At 38.9% G+C, this 19,444-nt stretch overlaps 1 protein-coding gene across 1 annotated transcript; it reads right to left on the bottom strand.

The window, feature by feature from the left end:
• Positions 1 to 6,945: 6,945 nt before the first annotated feature.
• On the bottom strand, positions 6,946 to 18,506 carry LOC117521207 (regulator of G-protein signaling 21-like). Its single transcript, XM_034182551.1, has 5 exons — positions 18,337 to 18,506; positions 13,823 to 13,946; positions 9,009 to 9,087; positions 8,756 to 8,922; positions 6,946 to 7,156 (listed from the first exon to the last, which is right to left on the bottom strand). The coding sequence occupies exons 1-5, from the start codon at positions 18,504 to 18,506 to the stop codon at positions 6,980 to 6,982; spliced, it is 717 nt and encodes a 238-aa protein (XP_034038442.1). The 3' UTR covers positions 6,946 to 6,979.
• Positions 18,507 to 19,444: the final 938 nt, after the last annotated feature.

Raw genomic sequence — 19,444 nt, forward strand, 5'->3', positions numbered from 1 at the left:
TAAGTTAAAAATGTATGCCTCTGGATGACTTGAGTGATACTGCCAGTGTATCAGTATGGTGTTAAAGAAAATTATTTTTTGTGTGTGTGACCAGTTCTCCTTTGCCTGCAGAGAACAGAGTGGTTTCTTCTGAAAGCAGCTCTCTCCTGTTTATAGAGGGTGGAACTATTCATCTCTTAGGAAACTTTTAACAGTTAAGTCTCAACTGATCTTAAATTTTAAAAATGTTTGCTGCTGTTATCGGCCTAAAGGTTATCGGACGACAATTTATTGGAAGACAATTAGACCAATAATGGTTTTTAAAGTTATCTAAAAAGATAATCCGATAATGAAAACATTATCTTCGATAATTATCTGTTATCGGATTATCGGAAGTGTGCCCACCACTGCTGTTAACAGCTCTCCCTGTATCCCACAGTCAAGTTTTATGTCTCTTTTTTCAGGACAACCTGTACTTTCAGAATATATATGCTATAGTTGTGTTTTATAAGTGTAATAAAGGTTTACAATCAGAAATAATAAAGGAAAAAGTAAAGCGGAAAAGCAAACTATAATAAACAACTGTTTTGACACTTTATAAAGGTAATTTAAGGTCTTGTGTGAAAGACTGTACAACAAAAAAGTTTAAACACAATAAACACAAATGCACATTTTTGAACAATATATACAAAATGGTCTATGTGTTTTGTTTGTCTTCATCTCCAAGCAATTTCTGTCTGCTATTACACAAAGGTTACATCACAAACTTATTCTTCTATGAAGTTGACTGTGTGTTTGTTCTCGCCTGCACTGAAAAGCTTTCACACTTTGAGGCCCATTTACACTCTGAGGAGCAGCCCCTCCCCCTCGCTCCATTGATATGGTAAACAGTGCTTTACGCCGGAGCAAGAGAGCTTGCCACAGGCTTATACAATAACATTCACAGGCAAACTAGTTGAGCAGTCCTGATACTCACACACTCTTTGTTTGAGCAGGTGAGATTGTCATCAGAGGCCCTCCGACTGCTCCGTCTGCTCACTTTCACTGGTCGCTGTGCATAATGGCGCAGGGCGCATTGGACCCAGCAGCCAGGGGGCTCTTCAAATGGGCCAACTAGTAACACATAACTCCTAAAAACAATCTTTGGTTTATCACGTGAGGTAAATCTGCCCTACGATTGGATTTTGGAAAACCATGTGACAGTGAACCAATTCTGATTGGACAATCACATTGCACACATCATCACACAGCTTCTATGAGGAGTACAAAGATGGTGGATGGCTGGCTCAAAGGTCCGCGGTGTTAATTTTTCAGCAAAACAAAAAAAAGTAAGTTTCTATCTCATATCATTAAAAAGTTATTTATAATTTAGCAAAACGTGGTCTCAGCCATCATATATGATGGTGTGGGCCTCAGAGGCTTAAGTAGGCAGCATTGGGACTGCGCTCTTTCGTACTCATATACGGCTCTGTGATACAAAGTACTGTAAGGCCGCTGCTGGGTGGTACCTTAAAATCCTACAGCCTGATTTATGCTTCTACAAATCCATAACTCTGTGGCCATGACATTTGCATGACCCTTTTAAAGTTCTCCATTGCATTGATAGGTGTCTTAATGCAATTTACCACCATAACAGTGGCTTTTTCTGGATTAATTTGTCCCTCAAGGAGCTCCACTTCTTTATACAATCATCAACCTCCAAACCAATGTTACGGTACGTACAATTTCCCTTCATGAATTGCAGGTCATTTGAGCGTCTTTGTAGTTTTTAAACTCCGTGTTGTAAAGTTGGTCATATTTGCAGACTTTTCTGCCAAACATTCTTCTATTTGATCCTTGATCAAAATGTAATTGGCGGGCGCACTGCAAAAACTTTTAAAATATGACTGAACATTACAGTATGTGCAATTTCCCTCCATGAACTGCGGGTCATTTGGAATCTTTTTCCAACTGAATGTTGTAAAGTTTGTCATATTTGTGGACTTCTCTGCCAAATATTCCTGTATTTGATCCAGGATTAAAATGTAATCAATGTGCAGACTGCAAAAACTTTTAAAATATGACGGGAGAAGAATGAGGCTACCAGGCTACAGAGAGGATTTGCAGCCCCACAGAGGGCTGTGATCTAAAAGTTTGTCTTTGGTTGGTCACACCCAGGGATAGGTGTGAATGGATGGATGGATGGTGTGGTAAGATGGGAGAGAAGATGGTAATACACACTTCTGTCCATTTGGTGGCAGCAGTTGGCAGGTTGTCAACTGCCAATAAACTCAACAAATGACGATAACAAAGTAGTAGAAGAACGCGACTGAATACATAAGCAAAAATCAACATGGAAATTACAAGAATGAAGTGACATCCTTTGAAAATAAACCGTTTTTGTATTTGAAGTGAAGCATAGCATAGATATGTTTGGTGAAATGCACCACCAAGCTTCTAGTGAGCCAACAAGCACTGAATGGAGTATTAACTATCAGCTCTATGGACATGTTGCTTCTGGAGTGGACCACAGATTGACTGGGATTAAACTCGTGTTTAATAAAGCTGATTCTGAGCTGTGATATTGGGACAATCCTATTAATCAGCCATACATTTGGATATATCATTTCAAACACCCACAGGTCACATAAAGGGTTGAGAAACCAAATAAAAACAGCATAGCCTGCTTCACAAAACTACATTTTAATTTTGAAATATCAGTAATATTACAGAAATAATAATAATAACAAAAGGAGCATATTCTAATTGATTTTATTGACATGACATAATGTAGTATTGTGCATTTTGTTTTACATCCATTTTAAAATAATTCTCGTTATCCAGAATGTATCATCCCATCGATTCAAACCTTGTGTCTTTTTGTCATGACACGTTCACACACTCACATATTATTGTAAATGGTGTTCACATGACTCAGCTCTATTTAAATTCATCTGCACATTTCATGCTGCTCACAACCATGTGCAACCTCTCTGCGTCCTGCAGTGGGGCCCCACCCCACAGTTTGAGAACCACTGCACTAACTACATAAAGCAATCTTTAGATTAACTGATGTACTACACATTCTACACAAGAGTGCGTTTGCGTAGACGATTCCATAAATAACTAAAATGGCACTCAGAAAGCGCATACCTCTGTCAACATGTGATGTGCTCAGATACACATTCTCCTGTGCATTTATGTTTACAAGTTAAAAAAAATAAAAATAAAAAATCCTGGGTCCACCCCGCTACTTGGATCCATTTTAAAATTCATTTTTGTATATATTTTTGCTAACATTCATTTTTTTCATTTTTTTTAATCAATGCAAGAAAGCGCATTTTTCAACATTTTCATCAATTGCTCAAGAAATAATGCACAGATCTGAGTGAGATGTAGAATTCTAACACATACATAAGACCAAGGGATGGATCTGGATCTGGACAATCTTGATTGCTATAACAATCCAGATTTTGAAAATCTGAATTATTATCCAGATCCACACCAAATCTCACCTGTTTGCACCTAATTATGATCTTTGCATGGTCTCTTGAGACATTCATGAAAATGTAAAATGTGCTGTCTCACAAATATTCATGCATTTGTTTTTCATTTTTTAATCAATGCAAGAAAGTGCATTTTTCAACATTTTCATGAATTGCTCAAGAAATAATGCACAGATCTCACTGAGATATAGAATTCTAGTACATAAGACCAAGGGATGGATCCCGATCTGGACAATCTTGATTGCTATAGCAATCCAGATTTTGAAAATCTGAATTATTATCCGGATTCACACCAAATCTTACCTGTTTGCACCTGATTATGATCTTTGCAAGGTCTCTTGAGAAATTCATGAAAACGTTGTAAAATGCGCTGACTTGCAATTACTGGATCCCGCCCCCTTAATCAATGCAAGAAAGTGCATTTTTCAACATTTTCATGAATTGCTCAAGAAATAATGCACAGATCTCACTGAGATATAGAATTCTAGTACATAAGACCAAGGGATGGATCCCGATCTGGACAATCTTGATTGCTATAGCAATCCAGATTTTGAAAATCTGAATTATTATCCGGATTCACACCAAATCTTACCTGTTTGCACCTGATTATGATCTTTGCAAGGTCTCTTGAGAAATTCATGAAAACGTTGTAAAATGCGCTGACTTGCAATTACTGGATCCCGCCCCCTTAATCAATGCAAGAAAGTGCATTTTTCAACATTTTCATGAATTGCTCCAGAAATGATGCACAGAACTGAGTGAGATGTAGAATTCTAATACATAAGACCAAGGGATGGATCTGGGTCTGGACAATCTTGATTGCTATAACAATCCAGATTTTGAAAATCTGAATTATTATCCAGATCCACACCAAATCTCACCTGTTTGCACCTAATTATGATCTTTGCATGGTCTCTTGAGAAACTCACGAAAACGTAAAATGCACTGTCTCGCAATTACTGGATCCCGCCCCCTTAATCAATGCAAGAAAGTGCATTTTTCAACATTTTCATGAATTGCTCAAGAAATAATGCGTAGATCTGACTGAGATATAGAATTCTAATACATAAGACCAAGGGATGTATCCAGATCTGGACAATCTTGATTAATATAGCAATCCATAATTTGAAAATCTGAATTATTAACTGGATCCACACCAAATCTCACCTGTTTGCACCTAATTATGATCTTTGCATGGTCTCTTGAGAAATTCACGAAAACGTTGCAAAATGTGCTGTCTCGCAATTACTGGATCCCGCCCCCTTAATCAATGCAAGAAAGTGCATTTTTCAACATTTTCATGAATTGCTCAAGAAATAATGCGTAGAGCTGACTGAGATATAGAATTCTAATACATAAGACCAAGGGATGTATCCAGATCTGGACAATCTTGATTGCTATAGCAATCCATATTTTAAAAATCTGAATTATTAACTGGATCCACACCAAATCTCACCTGTTTGCACCTAATTATGATCTTTGCATGGTCTCTTGAGAAATTCACGAAAACGCTGTAAAATGCAGTCTCGCAATTAGTGGATCCCGCCCCCTTAATCAATGCAAGAAAGTGCATTTTTCAACATTTTCATGAATTGCTCAAGAAATAATGCGTAGAGCTGACTGAGATATAGAATTCTAATACATAAGACCAAGGGATGTATCCAGATCTGGACAATCTTGATTGCTATAGCAATCCATATTTTAAAAATCTGAATTATTAACTGGATCCACACCAAATCTCACCTGTTTGCACCTAATTATGATCTTTGCATGGTCTCTTGAGAAATTCACGAAAACGCTGTAAAATGCAGTCTCGCAATTAGTGGATCCCGCCCCCTTAATCAATGCAAGAAAGTGCATTTTTCAACATTTTCATGAATTGCTCAAGAAATAATGCATAGAGCTGACTGAGATATAGAATTCTAATACATAAGACCAAGGGATGTATCCAGATCTGGACAATCTTGATTGCTATAACAATCCAGATTTTGAAAATCTGAATTATTATCCGGGTCCACACCAAATCTCACCTGTTTGCACCTAATTACGATTTTTGCATGGTCTCTTGAGAATTTCATGAAAACGTTGTAAAATGCAGTCTCGCAATTACTGGATCCCGTCCCCTTAATCAATGCAAGAAAGTGCATTTTTCAACATTTTCATGAATTGCTCAAGAAATAATGCGTAGATCTGACTGAGATATAGAATTCTAATACATAAGACCAAGGGATGTATCCAGATCTGGACAATCTTGATTGCTATAGCAATCCATATTTTGAAAATCTGAATTATTAACTGGATTCACACCAAATCTCACCTGTTTGCACCTAATTATGATCTTTGCATGGTCTCTTGAGAAATTCACGAAAACGTTGCAAAATGTGCTGTCTTGTAATTACTGGATCCCGCCCCCTTAATCAATGCAAGAAAGTGCATTTTTCAACATTTTCATGAATTACTCAATAAATAATGCACAGATCTCACTAAGATATAGAATTCTAATACATAAGACCAAGGGATGGATCCGGATGTGGACAATCTTGATTGCTATAACAATCCAGATTTTGAAAATCTGAATTATTATCCGGGTCCACACCAAATCTCACCTGTTTGCACCTAATTACGAATTTTGCATGGTCTCTTGAGAAATTCATGGTAAACTGCACTGTCTTGCAATTACTGGATCCCGCCCCTTAATTGGATCCTCTCCGAGTATTAGCAGCCTCCTCCTTGATCCACACCCCACCTTTCCACCGACTCAGTTCCATAGTTTTTGTGGAACAAATACATAAACAGCACTGAAAACATTATGTCCTTTTCAGGGGGCAACAATGAATAAATGTAGAAAGAATGATTCAAAATCACAGCAGGAACATCTCAAATAGCTTTCCATGAGTAACTTAACTTGCTGAAAATCAACACTCTCCCCCGTGCCTGACATTTCAGACAAATTGCATATGCCATTCCTCTTCATGTGTGAGTCATGCACATGTGACTGCGGCTGACGTGCACCGTGTAACACTGAACCCAACACATTTTTCTATGTTGCATCTCTGTTGCCATCTGCTGTTTGCTTTCTCAAGGACTGTGACACATCATTTGCATTTCATTCAAAAAGGGCCGCACCCAAATGGGACTCAACTGAACCGGGATTGTGAAAGCACTCAGTGTCTGTAGGCATCAATAAAAAAACATTTCTATTGCATCTGAAAGAACCCAAATTGATGTCAAAGTTGATTTTTTTAAAAAGCCCATATTGAATGCAGCCGTGATAATACTTCAAATTCTCTTGATGATTAAAGTCACAGGGTGAAGGAGACGAAATACGGGATGCTGGATGGATTGTGTGCACATTTGTTTGGAAGATAATAATAAAAAAAGTAAATCACACAGGTTGAGAAAAGCTATTTGTGTTATGCTGATAGAAAGGCCTGCTTTATCCACTCTGAAACCAAAGAGTGCTACTGCAGATCAGTTTTTAGGAAAGCTGGAGGGAGCTCTTCTGCTTCAAACAGTCACCTTGAATCATTTCTCCTCAGCAGTCCTTGATAGATGTCAGATTTTAGGAAGCGCGGGTAGCAATCCCTGGCCATCAGACTGTAGATCAGCTTCTGTGCCGAGTCGAAGGAAGTCAAGGTCGGCTGCGAGATGTTTTTCGTGATCTTCTCTCTGGTACCACAGTCTATGTTGATCTAACAGCAAACAATATCAGGCGACAATTAATGCACACATAGCAGTCCATCAGCATCCGGACGATTTTGACCAAACATTTTGACCAGTCCACTAAACATTAGATGTCTTATTGACACGCAGATCATGTCTATATTGCGTTTGTAGGGTCCATAGAACATCCATAAGACGTCTAATATTTAGTGGGAGTCCAGCCTCAGTGCACCACATTCGACATAAAAATGGACGATAACCATCTTAACCATCTCACAGTGGTAGCTGTAGCCAGGTAGAGGCCAAAGGAGGTTTACATAGGGGTTAGCATTTAAAAATGACAAAAAAAATGGCTAAAAAATGGTGACAAAGTCTGTTCAGTGGTCAAAAAATAAAATTGCAAAAATAAAATTGCTCCAATTTTGATAAAAGGTGGTACAAATTATTGCTTGAGCTAATAGGATAAAAAATGGAATAGTGTTGATGGTTTTGAAAGTTTGGTATCCAAAGTAATGGACAAAGAAGGTCAACATCCATTGGATTCTATGACACGTTACCACATAACATAACAACTAAGCATAGCAAGTGGTGCAAACTATTCCCTTTTAAATTCCTATTAGCACAACTAATAATTTGCAGTACTTTTTACTACAATTAGAGCAACTTTAACTTTTGAGGCTTGTACAAACTGAAATTTACTTTTGTCATAATTTTTTATTTTATTTTATTTTTTTTGCTGTTTTTACCTCATAACTCCATAAACTCTTATCATAGACAATACAAACTATGCCTTTTTGGAATTGTTATCGTCAGGTAAATAATGTGATATACTCAAGGTTGGGTAGGATTACTTTGAAATGTAATCCAAAAGTAATCAGATTACAAGTAATCCAAATGTATGTACATACATACATGTAATCCACATGTATTCTTTCAAAGTAATCCTACCCAACCTTGGATATACTTCAGAATATGATTGGATCACTTTTAAATTTTGGCCCCAATGTAATCTTTTATTGACCCCTACCTGGCTAAAGCTACCACTCTGGGATTTTATCATTATTTATGTTGTTAAATCACTTCAGGTCAGTGCTTCTCAAACCAAGAACGACTTATTAAAAAACAAAACAAATAAACAAACAAAAACAAAATCAAAAACAACAACAATAAAAACAAACAAACAAACAAACAAACAAAAAAACCCCCAACAACAATTGGGAAAAAAAGTTGCAGACCACATCTCTCCTCACATATCCAAAACCATAATAATTTACATACAAGTTGAGTTAATAACACTGGTCAAAACAAAAAACAAAAACAAAAAAACAAAATAAAATAATTTTTCTTGAGAACTGATTTAGGGTAATTTTGGGGCGCTGAATCCAAATCTGAGCTCAGATTTCCTCTATCACATGTTTTTTGTAAAGTGCATGTTGCCTATAGATGGATTACACAAAAGTTGCTCATTCATTTTCAGTTAAAATATGATATTAATTTAAAATGTGACATTTTACCAATATATCCATGGACCACCAGTGGCCCATGGACCATTCTTTTAAAAAGGCCAGTTGATGCAGTACCAAAAGACTGCCTGGCCCACTGACTAAGTTGGGACGTGCAGTTGTTACCTGTCTCGGAGCTTCCGTCTGTACAAACTCTGAGTAGATCCTGTTGGCCGAGGAGATCATCTCTGGGATGGTTTTGATCTTTTTGTATTCCTCACAGGCCAGCCAAAACAGTATGTTCTCCTCGCTATATTCAGATTTCAGAAATTCCCTGAAGGCTGCCTGTCCGGCTAGAAATCACACATGATATCAGGCTGTAAGTAAAGAGTGTATTTATCAGCACATGAATTCACTGGACTCTAATAGAGTCTCTCACCTTTACAACCGAGGACGTTGTCCACGGACTCACACCAAGTTTCAACATCCCCAGTGGATCCTTGGTAAAGCAACACAATCTACCCTTGAAAAGAGCAGCAGGATCGATCACTAGCACAGTTATCTGCAACATGCACAGCTCCTGCAAAACACACTCGCCTCACGATCATCAATAACTTTAATGTGTGTTATGTTTTAATACAGCTGCAAACACAGTCATGCTTTATGCACTCGCCACCTTGACCCCTGTGGCCCACTGCTATCAGATGGTTCAAAGTAAAGGTGAAACTTACGGCGAGTGAAAACCTCCGTGGTATTTTCCACATGGCTGCTGTAAGGTTTCGCCTGCTGAAAACAGTAAAAGGCCCTTAGATCAAATATGCAGTAACTCACTTTATCGCCATCTCCTCGTCCTCTGTGAAGGGAGGCAGTGATAAGTTCCTGCCAGAGCGACGATGGGTTTGGGTTTGTTTGGAAATGCAGGACTCAAGTCACTGAGGAAATCCAAATGTTGAATGGAACATATGGAAATCTGTATGCAAAGCACTGTTGTTGGGATAGTCAGGAGATCCTTCCACTGAGCCCTGCTGTGATTTAACATCACCTCACCACTTCTCCAAAACCTCATTATAACTCACCAATAAAAGCGTGATCAATAGTTTTATGACATCTATATACACCCAATCCAATTTGACAAAACCCCAAAATAATGTTCTTGTGATGGTTAAATATTCTTCCCTTCTTATTAATTTTAACCTTGTTTTTATTCACAGACTCATTATTGGGATATGATAAAAAAAATAAAATAAAACCATGTGGTGGTGCACCATTAAGTGGTCAAAGCAAAATAACTAATTGCTGAACAAAGCAACAAGTGGTCAGGAAGCTTCTGGCCATAAACAAATAGCAGTAAACAAATTCACCTTGTTGGAAAAAGGCTTGTCTTCCCACGTTTGCAAATCTGCTGTGCTTCAGGTTCATAAAAACAGAATCACAGATTTTTGTTTTCTCAAATTAAGCCTTTAGTTATTCTAAGTAATCAATGGCCTTTGCAAAAGGAGAAGGTGACGCTTTGTTCTATAAATGACTTAATTTGTCTTTGTTCTATAATTGACAATTTATGATCATAAATAAATCAGCCTGTACTGCAGAGCTGTTTGTGCTGAAGTCTGAAATACCGACATTTTAATACTACAGATATCTGTGAATTGGGTTTGTCATTTCTAATCACTTCGAATTAACCTCATACTACTACCAGATAGTGCCGTTGTGGTTGGAAGTTTACATTCACTCATTGTGGACATGAATGTCATGATAATGTTGGGCTTTTAATGATTTCTTTGAATTGTTCTTTTGCCAGGGTGGAATGACTGCACAGCATACATCATGAATGAATTTAAAATATAACGCAATGTTAGAATATCCTCAGCTGTATGAGCATTGCGTTCTTTATCATTTGCAGCTGTTTCATTAATTATTAAGATCCTATTGTCTTATATACATTTTGTACATGTTCAATAAAGCCCCTCAATCAATCAATCAATCAATCAATCAATCAATCAATCAATCAATCAATCAATCAATCAATCAATCAATCAATCAATCAATCAATCAATCAATATTTAGATTTTAAGAGCAGAAGGTGTGCAAATCAAGGAATATTTGGAGATCACCCTCTATGCATTTGCAGGTATTAATGAGACAAATTTAACTCCATAGGAAATTAGCTTTCAGTTAGCGGAAGTTCGCATGCATGTTAACGTCCGCAAAATGTCTTGTAAATGACTCCAGAGGTGTTATCAGGTTCTAAAATAGCATTTTCAGTTTTAAAAGTGTTTATTTCCCACTAGCGTTTTCATAATGTATGACAAAGAGATTATATTTACACACAAGTGAAACAGAGTTTTGCAGCTAGCTACCGGCCTGTGATGTCACCATGCTAATGTCCACAAAATGTCTTGAAAATAAGTTCAGGGGTGTTATTAGGTTCCAAAAATAGTGTTTTCAGTTTTAGAAGTGTTTATTTCTCACTAGCGTTTACATAATATATGACAAAGAGGACATATTTACACACAAATGAAACAGAGTTTTGCAGCTAGCTACCAGCCTGTAATGTCACCATGCAAAATGTCTTGTAAATAGGTTCAGAGATGTTATTAGGTTCCAAAAACAGCGCTTTCAGTTTATTGTATTATAGTGATTATTTCTCGCGAGCTTTTACATATTATATGAGAAACATGTATATAAACACACAAAATTAAGCGATTTTGGAGAGACCAGCCACTTATGTCACAGTGCAGCTCTACTCTGATTGGCTATCTCACCTGCCACTCAAAAACAAGACTGAATATATTGAAACAGAATGTAACATTTTAACCTCCTACAATATCTCTTAAAATAGGTCAAGGTTAGCCATCTTTGAACTTGTCCAAGGTAAATTTGAAGACTCTGGCAGTAATAGGACTGGACTTATGCTGAGCACGGGCAGACGCAAAGCCTTCGCAATACCCGATGAGCATATTTGATAAGATAAGATAAGATAAACTTTATTGATCTCACAGAGAAGAAATTCACATGTTACGTTAGCTCTTAAGAAAACACACAGGGTGGGTGCAAGTAGAGGAAAATGTTCATCAAACAGCGTGTGCAAGGATAAGCAATAATAATAATACTTGTAACAGTACAAGACATAAGAAATGAGGTAGAAATAGAATATGTATGTATATATATACACACACATGCACCCATATACGTGCGTATGCATATATATATATATATATATATATATATATATATATTTTTTTTTTTTTTTCTTATGGCCTTGCGTATGAACAAGGATTAGGTACACAAGTGTGAATGTATTTTGGATCTTCTATAATTCACACAGGGTCAAAATTGTACTTACAGAATTAAATATATACATACACCCCCCACTAATATTTGGTTAAAGTAGACCTGCATTGAAATAAATGCAGTCAGAACTTTGGACCAAAAAATGACTTATATTTACACATAAGATCCTTCTGAATGTAGTAAAGTAAATCTACAAGCCCAGATCTGTCATTCAACGGAGAAATCTTCATTTAAAAAATGACAAATTTACAGCTAAAATTTGGCCCGCCACAAAACTGTCAGCACATCTGGGACATTGCCGAGACATAAGAGAGAAGATCCTATCCCAGCATGCATTGCGCGCCAACTGTAATTTGTGGATTTACATCAGTTTGCATCTCTTACAAAAGCACCTTTTTATTGTCTTATACGGAAGGATCAAGTTTTTTTTAAAACTTCATATTGTCTTGCGATTTGATTTGAGTGGTGTCGCACTGAAAATCTACTGTCTTTACCCCTCGCTCACACTGCCTCCGGTGTTACCGTTGCGGGGTACGGATGCGGGACCCACAAAGAATCCAAGTCATTAAAAAGATACAAACCTCTCTCAGTGGCCATGGAGCTCTGTGGCTGTGGTTACCGAGACCGTGCGGCGCTGCGGATTTTTCCACAAGAAGTCTATCCTTGCGGGCTGCCGCAGTGCTCCGCATCAAAACAGCAAGCGTAGTCTCTGGACTTGTTGCCAAAGTTGGCCGCACCTCCATTCAGTAGACAGGGAGGTGGTGCCGGAGTTGACTGCAGCTCTGCACAGCAGACACGGGGGCGGTGTGAGTGGCCCGCTGCTGCGTTTACCGAGCTCGCAGACTCAGTAAGCGCATCGGAGGCAGTGAGAACAAGGTGTAAAAGGGTTGGGGAAGAATGTCGCCCACTGTCGATGTTGCCGCTGATCTGAGCATGCAGAGCTGTATCTCACATTCATTGCAACTTACTTTTGGATGTTGAAACCAGGATGTGTATAACAATAACATTAGTAACAGATAAAATCAGTTTCAATTGAGAAATAGCTGTATTGCATGCACTCAACGCGCAGGATCGGACTGAAGGCGCTAGCACTCTGTCTTCTCCCTCATGTCACGGCAATGTCCCGGATGTACAAACAGTTTTCGCGGAGGGCCAAATTTTAGCTGCAAATTTGTCATTTTTAAACGAAGATTTCTCCGCGGAATTACAAATTTGGGCTTACAGATTTACTTTACCGCATTCATAAGGGTCTTATAAATACATATCAGCTATTTCTTTCTGAGATCTGACCACATTTATTTCAATGCAGGTCTACTTTAACTTTCTCTGAGCAACCTGTACCTTGACCAGATGCTTTTGGTCACCATCGACAAGCCTCTGGCATAATTCTTGCTGGGCATTTGATCATTTTTCTTGGTGGACCCAGCTTTTAAGCGAAGTCCACAAATTTTCATTAGGGTTGAGGTTGGGCTTTGGGAAGGCCATTCAAGAAGCTTAGTGTTAGCCTGCTTTATCCAGCACAACCCAGTTTTGATATATGATTGGGATCACTGTGCTGTTCGAACACCCAGTTGTGACCAAATTCCAGCCAACTAGCTATTGATTTGAGATGACATTAAAGAATTTGGAGGTAGTCCTCCTTCTTCATTAGTCAATCCACTTTGTGTAATGCACAGGTACCACTGGCAACAAAACAGCCCCCGGATCATGCTTGACAACTTATACAGTGTTCTTAGGTTGGAAAGCTTCAGCTTTACTCCTGCAAACATACATCTTGTCACTGTGGCCAAATAGCTCACTCTTTGTCTTGTCTGACCACAAAACGTTTCTCCAGAAGGCATATGGCTTGTCCATGTGGGTAGCTGTAAATTACAGTCTAGCTTGAAGGTGTCGATTTTGGAGCAGGGGCTTCTTTCTTGATCGGCAACCATTTAATTTATGGCGATGTAAAACTCGCTTCACTGTGGACAGTGACACTGGTGTTCCAGCAGTTTCCAGTTCAGGGCAGGCCTGAGACTTGGTGGTTCTTGGGTTGTTCCTGAAAATCCTAACCAGTTTCATCTCATCTGAGGATGACAGTTTGGGTCTTAACCACACCTTGGCAAAGAGGCGACATATCCAACTAACTTGTACTTATGTACAATTGTTTGAAATGATGGTCTTGGAAACTGCAGTTGTTTAGAACTGGCTCTAAGAGACATTCCCAAATTGTCTAAATCTACTATTCTCCTTCTTAGATCTTCATTGAGTTCTTTGGACTTTCCTGTTGTTTTGAGTATTGGTCAGTCCATTGAGTGCTGTCAAACACATCCTTTTATGTTGGCAAAGACAAAGTAACAGTGAATCATTGTCACTAATGAGGAGTTAATAGGCGTTGGTCTTGTCACATTAAAAACCATTGTGGAACCTTCAGCACCACTTATTAAAAGATTTAAGTGAATGTATGGATATATTTGAGGTTTCTCCAGGTAAAACTGAAGTTGCATCAGCAAGTGCATCTGGTGTAAAATGTGTCAGATCCCAGTGTGGATTGTGGTCTATCCACTGTGGTGACCCTAACCTAAAGGGGAGTCGAGGACAGCTGAAGGACAAACAACAACATAGATATATTTGAACCTGTATGGATCACTTTGACCATGTATGGATCAGAATAAATTCAAACTTATGCACAAGTTCTTGTTTATTAAAGTCATTAATGATGTATGCTATACCATCATTCCACCCTGGCAAACAAATAGACTATGGGCAGGCATCATCCCATGTGCACAAGTACAAGTACACAAGTAAGGTCTAACCTTACCAACCCCTAGAGCAAGCACACAGGTGACAGTGGTAAGGAAAAACTCCCTCTGATTATTTGAGGAAGAAACCTCAAGCAGACCAGACTCAAAGGGGTAACCCTCTGCATGGGCCATGTTACTGACACAATAGACAATACAAATATACAGGAAGTTTTGGGAATCCATGCTACTGCACAGAATGGGAGGCTTGCAGAAGTACACGCCCCTCCCATCTCTGGATGGAGCCACATCTCAAACAGAAAGAAAAAAACAGAATCAGACAGCAGAAAGACAACAATTACAGTATAATTTGTCAGCATTAAGCAACAAGAAAAAAGAAGAAATATTAAGGTGATCGCCGGCCACTAGCCCTAAGCTTCACTAAAAGACCCAGACTTTAGATAAAGCTGAGGCCATGGCACGCTCTGTTTCCTAATAAAATGTATTTAAAATGGTAGAAAGCATAGCAACATACTATGCCAGTATGCTAGACATACGACAGGAAAAATAAGTTCGTCTTAAGTCTGGACTTGAAAGTCTCTACAGAATCGTATTGTTTTATTGACAGAAGGAGATCATTCCATAAAGCAGGTGCACAATAAGAGAAAGCTCTGTGACCCACAGACTTTTTATTCACCTTAGGAACACAAAGTAGTCCTGCACCCTGAGAATGCAGAGGCTGGGCCGGTACCTAGGGTTTAAGTAGGTCAGCTAAGTAGGGAGGTGCCAGTCCATGAACAATTTTATAGGCTACTAGCAGAACCTTAAAATCTGATCTCACAGAGACAGAAAGCCATTGAAGAAATGCTAAAATGGATGTAATGTGGTCAAACTTTCTGCTTCGTGTCAAAAGTCTGGCAGCAGTATTTTGAACCAATTGGAGACCCCTAATGCTGGACTGCGGACTGCACTGTGGACAATTTCTCCAATCACAGGCACACAAGTCTATAACTTCTTCTGGGTTGTCTGGGTGTCTTGGTGGCTTTCCTCATTCTTCTCCTTCTTGCACAGTCACTCAGTTTTTGAGGACTTTCTACTCATGCAGATTTACCATGGAGTGCCATACTGGTTGTATTTCTTCGTAATTGATGTAATAAAGTCCAAGACATATTCAGTGGTAGCTTTACTATTTTTACTGTTACCAGTTATTCTTTGTAATCTAGATATTCTAAGCTTTCTAATGATACCAAATTTATAGGGTTTTGTGTGTGTGTGTGTGTGTGTGTGTGTGTGTGTGTGTGTGTGTGTGTGTGTGTGTGTGTGTGTGTGTGTGTGTGTGGTTGGTGTGCACACAGGACCATGCTGGCACGTGGGACCATGTTGGCCCATGTCCTTGAACAGTTCAAGGACATCATCAACGTACCAACACTACCATGATGGTCAGGGTATGTTGTGTTTTAGCGTTTTTATTTTAAATTACATTTTCATGGATGCTTGTTGGTTCTGTGGTTTGTAGACAACTTTGAAAGTTCCTGTCTGAAAGTGCTCCACAAATAAAATTCTTCTTATTCTTCTTATTCTTATTGCCCACAGCAGGTTTCACAGAGGAGCTTGTACTAAACAAACTACCACAGAATGGAAATCGCAGCAGGTGAGGGAAAACACCCTGGCCAACCCTATTTGCATGTGTGTAGACTCACCAGGTGGAGGAATTTGTATTTCAAAAAAGAACCAGCCCATGGACATGTGAACTCTCTTAGGAGTGTTATTCTACTTGTGTGATGATTATGATTCAGCACACTCACCATCCACTCACAAAGAGATGCTCTACAATCTTGAATAGGTTTATTTTTTGAAAGAACTCGCAACTTTTTCATAATTAAGGTCCCTGACACTTACACGACTTTGATCCTCGCACTTGCACGCACTCTGTCATGCACTAGAGTAAACTCATCTCAAACTCTTTGTGAACTATTGTAAACTGTGTGCGGCTTTGTGCATGTATGAAAAGAAAATTCTGAAATGTTCAAAATCTCCACCACGTATTAGGGCCCCTTCACACATAGTGCAAATATGTACAACTCACGGCGAAACAGCTCATATGAGTGAACCTCGGAACATCACGCAGATGGACAGGAGCGCATGATCCTGGTGCAACGGTTTGTGCACACGTGTCTTTTGAGCAGGAACACAGTGCAAGCAGCTGTGTTCCATGGGACCAGCTGGACCACATCGTGCCACTGATGTGGAGAAAAATAAAATAAAAACCAGTGGTATAATTAGTGAATATCCCTGGGTTAATATAAGTAATACATACAGAACTCTGCGGTTAAATAACCCTGGTTAAATAAAAAGAAAAAATGCCATAGGATTCAAACCCGCACTCTCTGATTACCAGACAGAAACTTTACCACTGCACTACAATCACTGTGTTGTAACAGGAATGTGAATTAAAAGTGAAGCGGGGGGTTATGGTTAGGGTGGAGGGAAAGCTTAAGATTATGTTATGGTTAAGGTTAGGGTTGAGGGTAGGAGTAGGGTTAGGAATAGTGAGTTAAAAAAAACCTGTCAAGAAAATTTGTCTAATTTTGTCATGGGAGCACGAAAAACAAAAAACAAAACATGAGACTGGGCTGGAATGAAAGTGGCATATTTGCCATACTGTTGGGTTGTCCTGATTCTGGATCTGTTGATTCATGTTTTCCATTTTATTAATCAAAAGCATTTTGTCATGTGGACAAAAGCAGAAACTTTCATTGCTTTTTTTTTTAAATCATTTTTTATTTATGTATGTTGTGATGTCACAGTAATGCCAGTTATAGTAAAGCTGAGCTGTGATGAAAATGTAAAAAAAAAAGATTTTAACACTATATTTTATTGTTGATTCAGATTGTTGTGGTCCTGCTAGTTTTGTTGGAAAAAGTTGTATTTGCTTACAATAAAAACCAACAAACCAACCAACCAAACAAACAAGCAACAACAACAAAAAAAAAAAAAAAAAAAAAAAAAGAGAAAATGTGTTTGTTAAACGGAGATGTCCATTTTGTAGAGGATAGTTATTTGCCATGTATGTCTTCAATACCACCCTTGTCCTGTTACCACTGAAACTGCTCTGCATCGAGGCTTGTGGTCTGGGCTGCAGAAAGATGCCATCGAAGTGACCGGCATTCTCCAGCCAGTTGTTTTTTGGATTGTCCTTCTCATTTTGACAGAAATTGTGAAGAGCACAACAGGTTGCTATCACAACTGATGTAAATGTGAAGTGAAAATCACTTCTCTTAAGTAGCACCCTCCACCTTGATTTCAGAATCCCAAAAGTGTTTTCAATGGTTACACGGAGTGAGCTGAGGTACACATTAAAAGATTGCTCCTCTGTGATTAGATTTGTAGAATTTATGTAGCCTTTCAGCAACCAGTCAAGGAGTGGATATACAGGATCACCAATTACTTGGAGTTGCACATCTTCTCCCTCAATGTTCCTCACACCCTGAAACAGAATTTTTTTTTTCTCCTTTAAAATCATGATGCAAAGTAGGACACTACATCTTTAAGAATAATTAGTTGTGAAAAAAGGTGTAGTGGTATGACATTTCTTTTTCTCCTAAGAAAAGTTTGAAAGGTACCTTTGGCAGGAGATGAGCTCTCTCAAACAGGTCTGAGTGGAGCAAGACATTGGCATCGTGGGCACTTCCAGGCATTTTGCAGCTGATGCTCCAAAATCTGGAGGGGGTGGCGGGGGGTGAGGCGATAACTTACCTGCATTTGTGGTCGACCACACCCTGGAGGACGTAGGAAGGCCAGACCTTTCTGTTCACAAAGTCCTTGTAACCATCTGAAGGATGGAAGATTGGGATGTGTGTCCCGTCAATCAAGCCCATTATTTGAGGGATTTGATGCGTTTCCTCAAAGCTCCGGGCGATCTCCATGGCTTCAGTTTCATTTGGCACACAAATCAGCTATTTAATCAGTCCTTTCATAATGGCTTCCCAAAACATGTCAACAAACTTCTTAACCATGCACTTGTGGACACCGAATTGATTGGCAATAACACGGTACTCTGCACAGCTGCCAAGTTTATACAGTGCTATTGCGACTCGCATTGGCAGCGGGAGAGGAACCCTCACGGTAACGTCATTAGGTGCTATTTACCTTTCCATTAGTGTGCATAGTTTCATAAACGACAGCCGCCTCATTCAAAACTTTTCTTTCCATTCGACATCCGTGTATTCAAGTAAGACAACTTTATCCCACCATTCCTTGCTTCTGACTTTCATCCATAGATTTCTTGACCTGGGATGTGGGAAAGGTAACATGGACATCTGTGCCACATTGCGTAAAAACGCATTCTGCGCTCGTCTCCTTCTGAAGAACTCCTGAATAATAAGCATCTTCTTCTCATGCTGCAGTTTCAAAAGAAATGCACAAAGAAAAACCGCAATCTCGATCAGTCCGACAGACAAATCCATTTTTTAAAAGGCGGGCTTCCGGGTAGAACTCGAAATGGCATCATTTGCACAAGTCGCAGACGGGTGTTGTCACAGCGCAGAGCATTATGGGATTGCTCTGTTGACTGAACTGGATGGTAATCAAAGTACATGTAAACAAGACAATCTGATCTGCCAATTATATAGAATTCAATCAGATCAACAAGAAGGTGCCCATAAGCCAGTTTCGAGTTTAAGCACCGCAGGGGCTTCTGAGTAAATTCAAAGGCGATCACAAACCCAAAACAAACAATGACTATGTTTACATGCCGTTAATATTCGGGTTAAGGTCAATATTCTGGTTTCAGAATCATTAGGAATAACCCGTTTACATGCTTAAGCAGACAGAGTTACTCCTGTATACATGGTCACTGGTATCA

Source organism: Thalassophryne amazonica, chromosome 12 (assembly GCF_902500255.1).
Source record: "Thalassophryne amazonica chromosome 12, fThaAma1.1, whole genome shotgun sequence".
Lineage (NCBI taxonomy): Eukaryota > Metazoa > Chordata > Actinopteri > Batrachoidiformes > Batrachoididae > Thalassophryne > Thalassophryne amazonica.